We start from the raw sequence: 18680 nt of genomic DNA on the forward strand, positions 1-18680 counted from the left end.
ACAACCTGTAAAAACAAAATACAAAAACCCCACCAACAGATGACTAACAAATGACAGTAACACTTTTGGAACCTCCAGAGGAAGGTCTTCAAAGTGAAAGATTAAATATGAAAAAAATGAAATAGCTCCAACCAGCAGCATCCTGTTTGCTTAACCCATTTCTACCCTGCAACTCTGCCCCCAGCTCAAACATCTCTGCTGCTTGCTATCCTACTTGCTATTGCCTGAGCTCCCCACAGTCTAGTAACCATGTACAACTCCAGAACCTACCAGTTAGCAGGCTGCACTGCTGGGGCAGGCATTTCCTTGTAACCAAGCACTCCTTATTGCCCACCAAATGGTGACCAGAAACAACCACCTGCTCACAAGCCTGCACTGCCACCAGGCACACTGCAGGTCATAGAATCATAGAATCACAGAATATCCTGAGTTGGAAGGGACCCATAAGGATCATCTAGTCCAACTCCTGGCACCACACAGGTCTACCCAAAATTTTAGACCATGTGACTAACAGCACGGTCCAATCGCTTCTTAAATTCAGATATGCTTGGTGCAGCGACTATTTCACTGGGGAGCCTGTTTCAGTGTGCAACACAACCCTCTCAGTGAAGAACCTCTTCCTGATGTCTAGCCTAAACCTCCCCTGCCTCAGCTTAACTATGACTCATTAATTTGCCTACAGAGAGAATGCTCCCCATGTTCTGGGTCTTAAACCCCATCTTCTTGCTCACATTTCTTGAGCGCATCTACTGCCATTCTACCTTTGCCTGCACTCATTCCCCACCTTCAACACTTCTTTTCCACCTCTGCAACAAGATTTTTCCTCATTGCCTGCTTACTTTCCTCTTCCATAGCAATGTCAGTGTCCCCAGACATCTCTTAATGGATTTTATTACCTCCAGAATCATTCTTTAAAATCATTCAGTAGCTCTGGATGAACATCTGCCTGATCAGGGAATGGCAAAGCTCAAAAAAGCAGTTAGATGAGTATGGGCAAAGATCTCTTTTCCTCAAGTACATGTCTTAAGCAGCTGATCAGGTACTGAATTGTCACAGAGTATCTGGTGGAAAAATTTAGAGAGCAACCTCCTCTGGTTTCACAAGTCTCCGTTCCCTCTTCCTTTCTGCAAAAGGGTCACAGGAGGTGGTTCACAGCAGTGGATTTGACACTTTGCATAGCAGACTAACTGCTGAACCCCTACTGCACAACGAAACTTTCACATAGTGCCTATTATAGCACTGTCACAACGATATAGCAGGAAAGATTACTATTATAGAATCATAGAATATTTTGATTTGGAAAGGACACCCAAACACCATGAATATTTTGAATATTCCCCCTCTGACACATTCAAGCTTCTTCAAACAACAAGGTGTGTCGGACCTTGTCACAGCAGTGTGAGAATGCATCACGGAGTTGAGAGGACAGCTTTGACCAAGACAGTACAAACCCTCTGTGATTTGAGGTTTGTTCCATGTTGCAGTTTAACCAAACAGAGCAGTAAACAGCAGCTGCAGTTAAACAGTGGGTTTGCAGAGCAGAAAACAGCTTTCATCCCATTACACAATTCTAGAAGCTTTTGGTACAGATGGCAACATATGCACAGGCAATGATAGGAACCTCACACCTGTGAGTTTAGACATGCCATCTTGCTTCCTAGGACTGGTGGGAACAGAGTAACACACTACTCCTCAAACAATGAGGAAGTGTAGTAGGTGACAGGGCTTCCAGTGATAGCCAGGTCAAAGCTGTGATATTTGAGCAAGTCATTTGTCCCAGCTTCTCCTTTTTAAAGCAGGTTTCTGACTCAGCTGCCCTGCAGCTTTCTGTTCCTGAAGGCAGGAAAGAGAAAGTCTTTCCTGCGAAATTGGACAGCCCTATCTGAATGTCATAATCCGTGAGAAAGCAGAGAGTCAACATCTAATTGCAAGGCTCCCAAGTGTCTGCAACCCACGACAGCAGCAGAAGTGGCGGGTGCATAGATAACAGCATATAATTAGTCACTACCAAATATAAGCCAGTTCACTGAAACCTCATACGGCAATCCTGGCCTAAAAGGTCTGAAGATACTCAGAGGTAGTTGAAAATGATATAGATCTGTGTCAGCTTCACTGGTGAATCACTTTTACAAAAAAAAAAAAAATTATTCCTGCCCACCACTTGAGTAGGATGACTTGAAAAAGCCCGTAAAGCCTTATCACTACCAAATTTTGCAACATTTCAGCTGCAGCACATAACAGATCAGATATATCATTGACTGAAATGTCTGTCAAATTATCAGTACAAAATAGAAATCAAAATGTTATGAAATACAGTATCCAGTACACCGACCACAGTAATCCACCATCTCAAAACAACTAGATTGCAAGCAGCAGAATGAATAAAGCCAAGTTCATACCTGTTTGTTTGTCTCTTCAATCCCCTAAACCACATTCTGCACTCACTGCAGGACACTAGTTGTCAACTATATTTCACAGAAGCATTCATAGCACTAATTGATGGTGCTACGGACAAATCCCAGCTACTCATGTGCTGACCAGTTAACACCTCTGTTGTCAGAGGGGGATCTAACAAGGTTGGGGTCTGCACACTTTTCCCTTGACAGGAAGCCAATTTCTTTCAGTAGCTACAGATTTTCAGAGATCCTGCAAGAAACTATATTGAAAAGAGTTTCAAATGTATTGAAAGTGTTCCACACTTCAAATTTACAATTCAAAGTATTTACCTAAAAGGTACATAGATCCTACCCATTTATTCACCCTTAGAGGCATCTCTAGCTACAGAAACATACCTCTTGTGCTACCATTTCGCCAGCTACTTTACAAACAAGAGTTTTCAGACAACTATGATTCTCTTATGTTAAGAATATATTCACTTCAGTTCAGTAAAACTTCACATACATACAGAATATAGTAAAAATTATGTTATCTGAATATAAAAAGATATCTATTCATTTTCCATGAAGGGCATGATTTTTAATTCCCAAGCTCTGTTCTCTCCTTCCTGACAGTTTGTTTTCAAGGTTTTCCTTCCTATTTTGTACAGTACCTAGAGACTGCCATGATACTCTCAAACAATTTTTGCAAAGAAGCAAACATGCAGCATTACAGAAAGATACACTTTGCATATTACAGATGTTAATTTACCTTTTGCAAGTGAATCTTCCCATATGCAAATTTAGATGTTGTTGGAGGGATAATACCTTCTGGTAACTGGTTATACTAGAAAGGGAAAGAGGAAAAAATGCACATGAAACTTAAATATGAATATGTTTTAAATTAATTCTCATTTTCTACTTTACAATTTACAGAAGTAGAACTTTAGATAGAAGTAGATAATCTCACTAGTGGATTACACCTGCATCTAGCCTCAAAAGTAAGTTTAAAAAAATTCACCTTAGTTGTTCACATCTAGTAAGCTTAATTTTTTAGTAAATACTCACCTAGAGGTAACCATAAAGAAAAAACAGCAGCGTAGGTAAGGAGCTGCAAAGAATCAGTGTTCTTGGAGCCCTCCTGTGGCTACAGCTTGCATTACCATCTCCTACAGCCCCATCCCAAGTCATCCCCAAGTCAATGGGAGCTTGAGTTAATGTTTCCAAGTCTGTAGGGCAATATTTCCACCTGACCCTTCCGTCTTCCTTTAGTGGCACTTCCATAAGGGAATTATTAGCTTCGTGTGGCTTTTTTCAGTGTTATACTCCATGCACAGCATGTGCACACGTACCTGCTAATCCATTACTGCCTGGGCTGATTTCTTTTAGAATTGCTTGCAAAAAACTCACAGCCAGCAGAAAACAACTTTGCTAGCAGCTACCAGGCTGCTGGGGCACCCACCACTCCCCAGTAGCTCAGAACACTAAAATAAGGAGGCTGTAGAAAAATTCAGAATAAGACAGTCTTAATAGCTTCAAGTTGCTATCCTCACATACTATATAAGCCACAGCCAGTTTGTCAAACTGACCCATTCATTCAGTTATGCTTCACTTGCCATGGGCCCTCAGGGGACATACTGAACTGCTGCAGCCTTTACCCCATGCAGTACACCCCTCCATGCTGCCATAATCCTGGTACTGGATCCTGCATTGGCAAGCAATACATTTGACAGCCTCAGTTTATGGAATTTACCACCTCTCACCCCACCTGTACGCATCCATCTGATGCACTTCTCTCATCCCAGGTTCTGGTGCCCCCATCAGCTTTCCAGGCTGCAGAGCTCCACATCAGCTTAGACAGCAGACATGGTCCCACCTTGCCTTGGCCTGTATTCACATATTCTCCCCCACAGCCAGGCATCAACAGACCTATTTGCCAGGCTGTTTCAGAATGCTAGCCCAGCAGGAAGCTATTGCAGAAACAAAAATATGGAAGTGATTTTAAAAATAAAAAGAGTCCAGGGAGACCTGAAGCCTCAAAACCTATAGCAGCAGGCAACCATAACCTCCCCCACAGCTCCACAAACCCATGAGCAAACCTCTGTAGCTTCCCTCTGGTGCTGGACTTGACAACTACTTGTCTACTTGTGTTTACTGCGTGCCCTACGGCTCTGGCAATAACCACCAGAGATCAGCTTACTGCATTTCTAGAGAGAGGAAGGGCAAAGGATGACCACTGCTTTCTTGGACACTTCTAAGCAGAGGCAAATATAGACAAGAACTCTCTGATATGTACCCCAGTCCCCTCCTTTCTGAGCCTACAGCCTTCTTACCTTCTTCTCATACTGTCCCCTTCTCCCTTTCCTCCCACTATTTGTTCCTTGCTTTATGCCTACTCTTCCTATATATTATTACAATTACTAAAGGGACACTTTCAAGTTAAAATCAAAGTTTTTTCATGAAGTATAATTTGCTGGGCTTAGACGTGGTATATCCAGCACAAAACTCATGCTCTAAAGCTTGCCTCTGCACCAAGACAACTTTTTGTTTAGTTATTTTATTTTTTTAAACAAATAACTGCAGTATAATTCCCAATGCCCTCGTGCCAAATCTCAATTATGAACTGATGAAAGCCTGACTGATATTTCTGGTAACAGGTTTACCTCTTCCTCTCTGTACTTGAAAATAATCAAAACAGTCTTCTTAAAAAAAACTGTATTCACCCAAGACAAGAAATCATAAGTAGAAAATTACAGCCCAAATGGTAAAAAATAGAAAATGCTGCAGCAATTGAAATAGTGTTTTTTTTTTAGATTGAAAGCCTTCTTTATTACATTTACTACCCAAAAGAAACAGTTAAGGAAGATTCAAGTGAGCTAGTCTTGTAGCACTACTAACATTCTGAATGCAGTGATTAGTTACAGGCAACTTCATTTTCTTTTGTCAGCTTCACCTCAAACTACAGAGTTAATAGACTATTTATTATGGGTTGAGAAGCCACAGCAGAGACAGGAAAGCTTCACCAAGATCCTATGGATATTGAAGGCTAAAAGATAAAGAAACCACACCAAAAAAAGCTGTACCATGACCCAACACACCTTAGTTTACGCTGAACGCTTCGGATCTTATCAAAGCTATCTCATTGCACTAGAACACTACTTAAATTTTTGATAGGGATCTTGCCTTGCAGAAAACAACTCAAAAACAGGAAGTTTGGGAATTCTTCTCTTGAGAAAAGCTGCCTCAAGACACTATGTTCCCCTTGAAAGGATCTCAAAATTACCCCATGAATGGAAAGCTTAGGGATAATGGAGACATGGTAGAAAATACTCCACAGCAAGCCTTCTACAGGTAGGGAGATAAAGGTATGCTTTACCCTAGAAACAGTGTAACAATTTCAGGAGACCTACTCCCATCAAAAGGGTATCTCCTAGTGCACATGAATGTTTTTGACATGCAAAAGGGCAAAAAGTATAAGAGTTAGCCTTGAGATTCCCAGGGACTTTTTTTAAGCCTTATCTGAACAGTGTCGAATGCAAGTCTCTTCAAAATCCAGATAGAATTTCCATATTTCACTTCAAACGCCAGTTTGTAGAAATACCACCCACTTCAAAGCATTTTTACAGCAAAGTCGGTACCACCCATAATCTACCATTTGTGGCATCACAAAAGCAAGATGTTTTCATTTGGATAAGCATGCTCCTTCTTATAGAGACGCAGAAACACAACATGAAGCATGACAGGCAGCCAAAGATCAAAACTGCAGCACTACAGAAAACTGCAGCACTACAAAAGCTGACACCAAGTGACCAGCCTGAGCTGAATAACTGATCAATCCTGCAAGGGAAAAGCCCTGCTCAGTCCTCCTCCATCTCTACTCTCAGACATATGCTTCCTGTGTCCCTCTGCTCCCCTTCCACCAGCACTGGTTCTCATCTGATCAAGTAAGGCAATTCAGCTTACTGACCTCAAATTGAAAGAATACAAACCCAGCAATAAAGCAGAGTTGAATCATCTCAGTGTCAGACTTGCAACTGGATCCCTTCCTCTGAAAAGGAGGGAGCCTTTGGGACAGTAGGGAAAACCAGAGAGGTGCAAGATCTCCCCCACTCCTTTTTTTTAAACAGCAAACAGTTGAGATGGCCTAACCACCTTATGCCAATTTACTTCCTTTACCTACAGAGAACAGTAAATCCAGAAGCAAATGAAAACAACACAAGAGCAAGTGTTTGCAGTACACCCAGAATGTTTCAAAGAACCACTCTAAGCATAACCTTGGAACACTCACCATACCAATGACTTCCCTCAAGGCAAAATATTTTTCAGTCAGATCCCCTGCTTCACTCAGTGGAGCATCATAGTCATAACTAGTGGGCTGTGGCATATAAGGCATATTAGCACCTAAGAGAGGTGGGTAAAAAAGCAATAAAAATGGTGAAAAAGTTGTGGTTGTCGTTGTTTTCTCTCTCCAAGGGGTTCAACTTTCAGAATTCTCTCAAGTCACAACCAGACTGTACCACATTTTTAGATTCAAAGTAGACTTTGGCACTTGGGATTCAGCATAGAGAATATATTCCCTGTGGAAGACAACATCCTTCTGAGCTCACACTACTGTGTTACACAGGCTTCAGAAATATTCTGGAGAGAAACAAATGCATCCACCTTTCAAGTGTTTCACAGTATTGAGTAAAGCAGAAGTACCCTTTGCAAAGGTAAATACCATGCCAGTTTATTAGAACATGCTGGCAACAGACAGAGAACTGCTAATGCAGCCATCTTTTACCACGTGCAAGCAGGCATAGCTTATTCTTTTACAGAATATGTTACTATCTAACACATAAGCAGTTCCCCTATATCACCAGAATCATTTAAATTATTTCTTACCATTCCAATAGGCAAAGTTAGTTCCACCTATAAACATGTACCTAAAAACAAACAAACAAAAAAAAGCCATCCAATTAAATCTGGTTTTGCTGAATTGGAAAAAAAAATCTTCCCCCAAATTATCATCTACTGAACACACACTTACAGGTTAACATTAGCACCACATGCCAGGATTTCATTAAGTGTTTTAGCTATGGTTTGTGCAGGCACAACAGAATGACGGTGCCCCCAGTGATCCAACCATCCAGTATAAAACTCAGAATTAACCTGAAAGGAGGAAGGGCAAAAAAGGAAGGGAGAACATGAAGAGGAAACAAGAACAATGTGAGTTAGTTACTAATTGTAATGGAAGGAAAAAGGTACCTTGACTCATTTTAGATGTTTTTAAATTACTATAAATATAGCAGAGTATACATTAAAATCAGTCCTTTTCAGAAGATAACTCAAAGAGAATAGAGAATCATTTAAATAATTTTATGTGTACACTTTGAAAATGATTGCTTAAGTACCAGAGAGTACGTATTTCCTTAGAACCCATCAAACTGAACATGTTGACGCTAAATGCTAAGCTTAGATGTTTGGCACAAAAAATAAATGATGGAAGGAATACGTCCTCTTTAGATTAATATATGTAGACCAGATATAACGTAAAATAAATCTTTCAAACACTGAAACTCTGTTCTAAATAATTTCACAGCACAAAGATAAGCTTGTACCCTCACAGTCCTTCTACCTTTGTGAAAATGTCTTCCAGTGATCTCACATCCCATTATAGCTTGTGTAGAAACTCTAGGGTAGCTGAAAACAGGAAGCAACTTTTAACCTGCCCTTTTAATTTGTCTTTTAACTTCCACCCACACATGTAGCTGACTAACTCACATCTAATCATACTTACTGTTTCCGCTGCTTTGTAAACATTTGTCTTAGCAAGGAAAAATACTGAAAATTAGTATCTTCTAAGACTGTACTAATATTTGCAGAACAGCAGTTAATGTGGATTTGACCTACACACAGAAAAGCTCTTCAGTTCAGTTTTCTGACTGACATGGAAATGACATCTTTGTAATTATGTCCTTAAGAAACTGTCCACTGTTGCCAACTTCTCTATTATTAGCCACTAAGATTAGGAATGATAAAAGAATTTAAGTGAAAAGACATACCAAAGGGCCTGTAGGTTCACTGCTCCTTTGAGCTAGGAATGCTGCTGTGACATTGCCACCTATTAACAGACGGAAGTAAAATTGAGTTGCTACATCCATGACTTTTGCAGTCCCCATTTTACTGAAATAGGTTTCTCATCTCCCTTCCAACACCTAGCAAAAAGAGAGACAAGAACCTTACTTCAGAAAATACAGGAATCTATACACTTGATTCTAGTGCTCAAGTTGCAGAACTTAGTTAAAATATATACATAAATGCATACATGATGAGGCCCTGGGCAACCTGATCTAGCAGGTGGCATCCCTACCCATGACAGGGGGTTGGAACTTTAAGGTCCCTTCCAAACCCAGCTATTCTATCGTATCATCTATGACATATGCAAGCATGCACACACATCTCTGCTTTTAAGACACATCCTCTGAAAAACCAACTCTTCTCAGAAATGACATCCTGACAACATAAAACTGACATGTGACAGAATTACTACTCAGACATTGGAAACTATACGCCTGGGCTTGTGGAAGCAAGATGATGGGAAAGAACAAAAGCTAGGCAGTCTGTAAAGAGGAGTTTCACCTCTGAGCAACCATACAGGCTCAAGCACAGGGACTTGAAATTACTTCCGTGATCAGCTCATCATCTCATAAATGATATACATGAAGGAGTTTCAATCAAATAAATTTCAATCCATTTATAAGAAAATGGATTCCTACTAGATATTATCTTTGACTGTAGAGAGAATAATGCATATTAGAAGCTACAAGACAAAAAAGAAAAAAATTATCTTGGGGTTTGTTTCTTGTGCCTTAAGCCTATTTTGTCAAGTCTGTGCAGTATATGAATGTCCACAGCATTTGCTCTCCTGTTCTATCAAACGGGCACACACTATGAACACACTATGGTTGCCTGGCCATTCTTCAGGCCTGTATCACTGTAAATTACAGCAGTGTGCACATTTCTGATTAATTTTTTGGTAACAAACAGCTGTCTCCAACCTGGAGCAAAGTCCACTGTTGCGTAAAAACCCTGAAGAGCTCCACATCTCAAGTAAAGCTGGCTTGCACCATCAGTTGTGAACAGTACCACCTCATCCCCAAGATGCTGGCGAAAGAGCTTCTGAAGGAAACGTAGATAATCATAGTCGCAAGCAAAGTAGCTTCCATACTCATTCTCTACCTGCACAGAGAAAGCAAGTCAGTAAAGCAGTAGCCAATTTAAGTCTGCATCCAACTCCAAAAAAGGCCAAATCCACCCCTCCTCTTCCTTTGATAGCAATGCTGAAAATGCCACTTGAATTCCAGACCTGAAGAATAACAAAAGGGAATACTTGTAGGCACTCATTCATCTCACCCATATCTTACTGTGTCACTGTGTGGAGGTAATTTTCCTACAAAATCAGCTTTCAACTCCACATAAAATATCTACCCTAACTAACTACTTTGCAACAGTAATCAAAGAATAGTCCCTATTCAAAATGAAGAGCTATGACCTACTTCCCAAAGAGAGCAATAAAAGCATAGAACAGATCTTATAACATGATCAAAACTGCAGTGGAACTGGACTTCCAGAGCAGAGGTATATGAATAAAGCTCTGCAACAGACTCAAAAGACTGAGGGGAAAAAGACAACCCTGCTGCTAATGAGAGGTACATATCCTGCCCCTTTCTTAAGGGGATTGCCTTTCAAGCTCCAGATCCAATGCCACACACACCTGAATGCTATTTCTGAAACTTCTGTTATAAACATCTTATTTCCAACTCAATGCTTTCACTGAATAGAGATAACACATTATTCAAGAACAATCATCTTAGAAAAAAATTTAAGAAGAGTCTCCTTCTTAAGAAGAGTCTTCGAGCAAGACAGGGAGTTTAAAATGAGAATCACAAAGCTTTTGTTAAGGCCAAAATGCTAAGAAAATGGAAAAAATCACCACTGCCTATCTAGGAGTTTAAAAGAAACTACCCACCTCGAATGCACAGCACTGTGTCCTGAAATATTTACATCTCAAGTTATGTGCTAACAACTGAAAAGCCTAAATTTTGAAACTGTTCTTGTAACAAGTTTTAGGCTTATTTCATACTGGTTTGCTTCTATCTGCAGCAAGCCCTCCTGTCAGAGGGTTTCACATAACTAATATATTTTGGCTTTATGTGAGAACTGGCATAGGAATCACATCTTAAAAACTCCACAAGTTACCTCTATTGCTTTCTGTAATTGTGAGAAGCAACTTTGACAGAGCAGACAAGTGCACTCTGAATTCTGCAGACTGTGCATTCAGTTCTTTAGGATAAGGGATTTCATTGAATCTTGCAGCTACCTGAAGCTGCTAAGGAACTTCTGTGTACATTACTACCCAATATCCATGAAACATCCAGAAGAGCAATATAAGCATCTGTGCTGATCAGGTTTATTTGCTTTTCGTAAAGTGGATTTTCATAAATCCCCTTTTACCTGCACCATGATGATTGGACCTCCGTTTTGATAGAGGTGAGGCTTCATCTTTGGCAAAAGGACACTCATCCATTTCTCTACTGCTGCCAGGTAATCTGTAATACAGAAAGTATAAATGGTTCATTACTTTTCTACTTCTTTACATTTTGTTGTTGTTGTTGTTATTGTTTTATTGTATAAGGGTACTTTTTTACCAAGTAAAATGCATAAATATAAATTTCTGATACACTTAATGTATTTAGAACATCATTTAATGAACTGATGTGCTCTTACACTTGTTCAAAAGTGTCAGCTTCCAATAGAGTTTACTAAATAACAAAACATTTAAATACTGATGAACTTTGAAAATAACCAGAAAGACTTCAATGTCATCACACAAGTTGTCCTAATGCATTTCAACAAATGCTACATCTGTACTACTCTTTTAAACAGATAATTTCTCCCACAATGAGCAGAAGTGAAGTCAGGTACAGTATGGATCTATGTCTTTGACCCCTTATTCTCTCCCCAGTAACCACATTAATATCCTGTCTCATCTTATCTTCACACATCCTGTCCATGACCAGGTAGCACATAAGAGTGTTCTAACTAGCTCTGGAATTACATGCACACTGACCAGGCAGGAAGAACCCTGCAAAGAGGAGCCAGCTGACTGCTGAAAAATTGAAAAACTCAAAGCTGAGAGTTACCTGCCTTTTCTTCAATGGTAACAATACGTATCTCGTTACCAATTTTACAAAACTTGTTTAATAGGTTTGAAACATAACAGTTTTGAAGTTTGGTTGAAACTGATGGTTGTTTCAGAAGTTCTTCAGAAAAGGTCTGGAAATCGAGGAATGAAGAAGCAGAATGCATTATTTGTACATTCATTTTCTTAGCAAATCAACTGCTGAGAAAGCACTGGGTCTAGGATAAGAAGCATCTACAAGAACCTGAAGGACTAAGTCCTACAATTCTGTAATCACAGAAGATGCATGATTTTCAACCCTGTTTTGTTTATTCCACCTATTTATTGAACACACAATTTTTAGTAACAATCTTGAAATATGAATTACCTGGAAATAACCTCAAACAGCAAGTCAGCTTGCTGCTGAATTATATTTTTGCCAGTCCTTTCTGATGCTCTTACCTGTATCAGAAGACCTGAGAACAATAGATTCTTTCTCCAAAAGCCATGCTGGAAGACCTCCCTGGGAAAAAAAAAATCAGAACCATTTCAGTGGTTGTTTTTAGGATATAAGAAGAATTCAACATGTTTTCAAAACATGTACTGAAACTGAAGATTTGTTTTACATAAGCAAGTCATAATTTCCCACGGAACAGCACAACTACTAAGCTGCATTGTAAGAAGTCACTTAGGACATGCGGGTTTAAATACGCTAAACCAAGAGTCTTGTCTAGGACACAAGTATGTTTGTCTACTTTAAGACAGAAATACTTGCATTAGATTTGCTCTAGAAACAAGATAGTTGTAACAACATAGTTGTAACAAAAGGCTGTACCATATCCCATTCTGCACAGATGTAAGGTCCAGCTCTCAGGATCACCAGCAAGCCAGTTTCATCAGCAAGCTGCAGGAAATATTCCAGATCTCTGTCACCGGAGAAATCATACACACCCATCTGGGATTCATGGTAGTTCCATGGCACATACCTATAGAAAGAGAACATCATTTTCCATTAAGAAACTAAGACTAAACCAGAATTCCAAATAATTATTTGCACTACACACCCCAGGAATCTGTAAACCTGGTCCAAACTGGTCTTCAGATCAGTATAATACAAAAAGAATTCTAGAGTACTTCCTGTGGCAGAAGGTATTAAAATGAATAATAAAATAAGGCTTATTACTTTGCACTAAGTCTGGAGGAGTCCATATTCATCCAAGAAAACATTTTGGTACCACCATTTTGAAATCATAACATCTATTCCAAAATTTAAGTAGTTAAGAGTCAGCTGCCAGTAATATAGTGGCAGTAGATTTGCGCAGAGATGAATACTCACACAAGTAGTGGTTAGAAATAAGCTTACAGGAAGAATCATGCAGCCCTTAGCATATTTACCACGCAGTGTACAAGGGCACACCAGCTTGGCTGGCAGGTTCATACTGTTGCCACTACATAGACCTTCAAAATGTGTAAGCCTCAAATGATACTACATCTAGGTCCTAAAAGTCTTCACTGACCCAAAGCAATGCAGGTTCTGGAAAAACAGCATGGGATGAATGGTCGTAGAAGAGGATGCAAAAGTGCTTGGAAACCTGGACAAAGTTGAGCCTCATTTCAACCAAGTAATAAAGTAATAAAACTGCCAAATAAGCAGATCAGGATTTGAGAAAACGCTTCTTCCCTATTTCCAGGACTCCAGAAACCACAACTTCAATGCAGAATATCTCCCAGAAGATAAAAATACTCTCAGCTGCAAGATAATAAAGAAATATGTTACCTAACAACTATTAGGAGTACTGTTGTATCTTATAGCCCTTGCAGAAGGGCAATAAGAGATTTGCCTTAGGAAAGTGCTAAGTGGCAGTCATAGCAGGGACGGACATTAAAATTAAGGTTGGATACAGCTTAAATAAGGATTCGAGAGAACAGGAAAACTCATTCTCCGTGCATTTACTTTCTGCACCTAGGTTCGTGACCCCTCTAACTGGACTGGTGCTGCTGCTCCATATAGTGCAGACTTGAGAAAAATTTCTAAAACCAAAACTGTGGTTAGTCAAGCAAAGAACCTCTTAAGCAACACTTTTCTTATTGTTTAGGTTTGTTTTTAGGTTCCACAGTTAATTTTGTAAGAACTACCCAAGAGGAAAAGAAAGTGCAGAAAACACAGCTTTCAACAATTAAGAAAAACAGGAACCCTCACATGAACACAATATTGAAAACACCACACTCAGAAATACATACACATGAACAAATACAAAAAAAAAAAAAAAAAAAAAAAAAAAAAAAAAACCACGCTTCAGTATATCATTAACATTAGTTAATATTTCCTCACAAATGCCAGAACCTATTTCTTTGCCAATCTAATTGTTTCCAAAGTACTAAATTAACTCACTTTTTTTTTCAGAACAAAGTAAATGTGCACAAACCACATGAAAATACATTCAACATTAATTTGGTTTTGTGCAATTTACCTAGATTTCAAGCAGCGGAGCAAGCTGATTGGTGATGTTTTAAATCAAAGTAGATTATTATTTAAAACAAATGACCAACTTACCTCAAAAAAAATCTAGTACCATGGAGTATCATATTATACTTACTTTCCCTTTCCATTATACTATTATCTAGGTTATCACCATGGAATAATTTTGGTTTGCTTTCAGCTCTAATAGCTATGTTATTTTCAAAACCATTGCTTTGAAATACAAAATTCTTCTGTACTACCTATATATGCCTTATAATACTGTCTTTCTTACAAAGCAGAAAAAGAGAAGTGAGAAAATATTCTAAAAAATTACAGGCCAACCTAACTCCATGCCTAGGAAAAATGCCAGAAAAGCTACTGAATGATTTGTATCTAAAAATTAACAGTGATGTGGTAAACAAAACGGACTTGTGGAGAACAGATAAACTTAATTTCATTCTTTCAAAAGAAAGTTGGCCTAAATGATTAAGGAAAAGGAGTGATGTATCTTGACTTAGCAATGCTTTTGGTACCTGCTATCTGACGTTCCTATAAGCAAACAAGAAAAAGACAGGCTAGTTGGTATGAACATTAGCATCAAATAAAAAATAACCACAGAATAAGAACAGACTTCTTTTTTTTTTTTTAGGGGTGGTGGGCAGGGGGGGAAGAGGAATCGGATATTTGGTGGAGTATGCCAAGTCTCTTTGGTAGGTTTAACAACAGCCAAAGCTTCTGTTGAAATCTGGCTGGTATAATGCACAGTGTTTTGCTAAGAAGCAAAGGCAGAGCAATCTCAAGTCAATCAGCAAACATGACTAATGTTTATTATTCATTAATGAGCAACAAGGCCTGCTATCAACAAGAACTTTAGAGTTACCACTTTCTACTTCTCTCTTGCAAAGAAAAAGGCATAGACAAAAGTATAAAATGAGAAGGAAGATATAGGGCAGTGACACTAATAGGAAAAAGGAGTTGCAGTTTTTACCATAAAATACCATCTGACAATGAATCTTTGTCAACACTGCAATAGAGATAAATCTCTATCTGGGTTGAATTAACATGCCTATTTATATAGCAACTCATTCACTGAAAAATGCTTCTAGCAGAGCTGCACCTGTTTTAGCTAAATAAAGACAAGTAGGTATTAACTTCATTACAAGTTTTGCACCAATTAAAAGACTTGTACAGAAAGACAGCAATTCTTTATACACTTTTCAGACTACCGAACAAGTTATTTATTACTGGTAAGTAAATTATAGGTTAACACAAAAGTATTCTAACTGCACTTTAACTACACCTTTTAAACTGTAATTCATGAAAATACGGGAACATTTTTAGGAGTTTATCCTAGTAACAAGCCTGAAGGTCTAAATATGCCCAATGGTGGCTGAGATGGAAACAGAAGGGATTCTCAAGCTCCCTTACACTCAGTATGGAATAAGACAGAAAATTATTCCAGAAATAGTTTTAATGCATGACCCATGCTGTCTCACAAAGACAGAAAAAAAGGCAAATTTTAGTGGAGAAGAAAGTGGAGAAAAATTTATGTGAAACGCTACAGAACAAACCGTGATATGAAAGCATCTCAGAGACTGTTTTAAAAATTGTTACTAATACATTTAAATCCCTTGATATATTTTCTACAGCTAGCTATGACCTCAAATCATTTTAGTTCAAAACTTTTAGTTTTAGCAAAATATAATTCCTATATACCATCGTAGAAATGTATCGTCAGTTCCTAATAATGTACTGCAATAGCCACAGAATTATGAATTTATAAAGGAATGTGGCATTCCTTTTTCATAACTGAAACGGTATTTTTTCATTTGAGTAATAGCACTTGCTCTCCATTTACATACAATTTCTAAGCTTTATCCTATAATCACCTTTCTCTTTAAAAGTCACAGGTTTTTCTCCTGTGTTTCAGAGATATGCCAACAGACAAAAAATACCACTTTTGCTACCATAGAGTATAGTATATTTATCTCTGTAATACCTGTGGGTTTGTTTCCACATTGTGTAAAATTAAATACTGGGTACTAATTTCATAAGTAATAAAGCAGCACTTTAAATATACTAGTTAAATTAAACATTTTTATAGATTAAATTGTGCTTTTTTTTTTTTTTAATGAGCAGATATTCTAAACAGCAGCTCTTTCTTAGAGAAAGTTTCTAGATATTTAGTTTCTTGGTTGTTAGTCAACAAATACAGTAAAACAAATAAAATGCCCAAAATTCTTCCATAACTTTGTAAGCCTGTAAAGTAACTGCCGATTTTTGCAGAAACCTTCTCCATTTTCCAGTCCTGTAAATGCTTAGCTCCATTCTCCATTTTCCAGTCCTGTAAATGCTTAGCTCCATCTAGTGGTTCATTATTGATCTCTTCCATGAAGAACAAGAGAAAGATGTTTCCAATAGTGTCTGTTTCTAGTTGGCAGATCACAGTTCAGGAGCTGAACACAAGGACATTTGGGTAGCCAGGTGCCTCTGCATGCTACCTGCGGAGATGGGGAAGGGAATTCCTAGGTGCAATACCTCTTCTTCTGAAATGTCACATCAAGCACAGCATATTTTATCCTGCTATTTGGAAGGTTTAGGACTTGATACTTTCAGCTTTGAGTAAGGTCAAGCTTCCTGTCACCTGTTTTCTCATATTCTGTTATTTCTTAAGATCTTTGGGTCCAGAGGAGGGCCTCAAGGATGATCAGAGGGCAGGAGCATCTCTATTATGAATTAAGCTGACAGAGTTGGGGTTGTTCAGCCTGGAGAAAAGGCAGCTCTGGGGAGACCTTACAGCAGCCTTCTAGTACAAAAGGGGGCCTACAAGAAAAATGGAGACGGACTCTTTATCAGGGAGTATAATGATAGGACAAAGGCTTTAAAATATATTTTTTTAAGTAGATTTAGATTAGATATAAGGAAGAAGTTCTTCACTGTGAGGGTGGTGAGACACTGAGACAGTGTTATAAATGAAAATACAACTCAATCTGAATTTAGTAATATTTATAAAAGGCAAGTAAACAGTGCTGGGTGCACAGGGAGTCTATGCTCTACCAACACGCACACACTAACATTGAACTTTCTAAATATACAGAGCATTGCTTTTACATATTAAACCCAAGTACACCTATACATATGTACAATCAGAAAAGGTAACAATCAATCCTGTAAGTCTATTACTATTAATGTCCATGACAGGGAGCATAGTTGGAGTTGGTAATCCTAGTTGAAGTGCTCCCATATCTTCCATGACTTTACAGTCTCCATATTACATTCCTTTTCTTGATTATAAACACCGGAGAATTCCAGGGCTAGTCGTGGGAACAATATGTCTCCCTTTAAGTTGTCAAGCAACTCAGCCTTCGGGCCTTATGTATCCTCTTCTTCCCGGATCAAAGGGAAAAACACCTCCAGCGGTTAAGGCATGGATGCATGGATGTTTCTGGGATGTTTCTTGTCATGGATGACAAGGTTGCAGTGGGATTGCTCGGCACCTGGCGAGCAGTCTCTGAGGCCTTAAAGAGCCCTGTGGGACCACAGTCAGAAACTTGTGGTTTGCCAGATAGTGAGGGAGCTGTGGGCTCCTTTACTGGTCCGACTGCTACGCCATGGGCCCCTCTGCTGCTATAGCCATCGAAGGCCTTTGCTGTTCTGCCCCCTGGTGACCTGGACATGCCTTTTGACCCAGGCCTCGTTGGCCTTGAAAAGGAGATGGATATGCTTTTCTTCGATCCGGGAAGAACGGGATACATAAGGCCTGAAGACTGAGTTGCTTGACAACTTAAAGCGAGACATATTGTTCAAAAGGAATGGAAAATGGAGACTGTTAAGTCATGGAACTTAAAGGATTGTTTGTTACCTTTCCTGATTGTAGGCATGTATAGCCATACTTGGGTTTAGTATGTAAAAGCCATGTTCTATATATTTAGAATGTTTGATGTTCATGTGTGCGTGTTGGTGGAGCGTAGACTCCCCGCTCACCCAGAGCTGTTTACTTGCCTTTTATAAATATTCTTTTATATTACTAAATTCAGACTGAGTTGAGACCTCATTTATAACACAAGAAAGAGATTGCTTGAAAAAGCTGGAAATGAAGTGAGGGCATTGAAGATATATGGGGGTTGTCAGGTGAAATATGGGGTCATTCCCATAAATCAGTGACAAAAGTGAAGTATAAATGCTATAGATCACTGGAGTCACAGAGTCACTCTCAAGACCCAGACATCAAACAATATAATTTTTAGGTCTGTTTGATTACTTTTATTAGAGCAAAATAATTTTTACATGGGCATTTCCAGCAACTCTGTCCTAACATTCCTGAGCAAGTGTGTTATTTAATCCTGTTGGCTTTATGTAGCAAGAGAGAACTTGCTTGTTTGGTTTAATAAAAACAAAACAAAGGAAAAAAAGTCAATGTACTGTCACAACACAGGGAAGAGTTCTATGGGAAACAAAGACACGTCTCAGAAACCTAAGTTTGAAAAAAAAATTCCTTTTCTGACATCTCTCCATCTCTTCTCCACATACCAGCCCACACTAATCACGCCTCCAAGCATACAAAGTAACTCTGCAATTTTCAGGATAAATGAAACACAGGTTTCAACTGAGGGGATGCATAGATGGTACAATGCTCCCACTGAACAAACTGCCCCAGTCTACAGGCTCTGCACTGTCAGAG

The 18680-nt window shown here is 38.9% G+C and overlaps 1 protein-coding gene across 2 annotated transcripts in view; it reads right to left on the reverse strand.

Moving 5' to 3' along the window:
* Positions 1 to 18680, reverse strand: part of GLB1 (galactosidase beta 1) — a 52099-nt gene that overhangs the window by 20068 nt on the left and 13351 nt on the right. The window contains exons 3-11 of one of the 2 annotated variants that reach the window (XM_082754956.1): positions 12374 to 12524; positions 12001 to 12061; positions 10872 to 10966; positions 9416 to 9596; positions 8420 to 8478; positions 7405 to 7526; positions 7260 to 7300; positions 6664 to 6776; positions 3148 to 3222 (exon numbers count right to left, since the gene is read on the reverse strand). In XM_082754956.1, coding sequence (XP_082611082.1) covers positions 3148 to 3222; positions 6664 to 6776; positions 7260 to 7300; positions 7405 to 7526; positions 8420 to 8478; positions 9416 to 9596; positions 10872 to 10966; positions 12001 to 12061; positions 12374 to 12524 — 898 coding nt within the window. The remainder of the gene's footprint in view (positions 1 to 3147; positions 3223 to 6663; positions 6777 to 7259; positions 7301 to 7404; positions 7527 to 8419; positions 8479 to 9415; positions 9597 to 10871; positions 10967 to 12000; positions 12062 to 12373; positions 12525 to 18680) is intronic. The other variant, XM_082754957.1, reaches the window with a different exon arrangement.

The sequence above is a fragment of the Aythya marila genome (assembly GCF_965140915.1).
Source record: "Aythya marila genome assembly, chromosome: 2".
In the NCBI taxonomy this organism is placed as follows: domain Eukaryota; kingdom Metazoa; phylum Chordata; class Aves; order Anseriformes; family Anatidae; genus Aythya; species Aythya marila.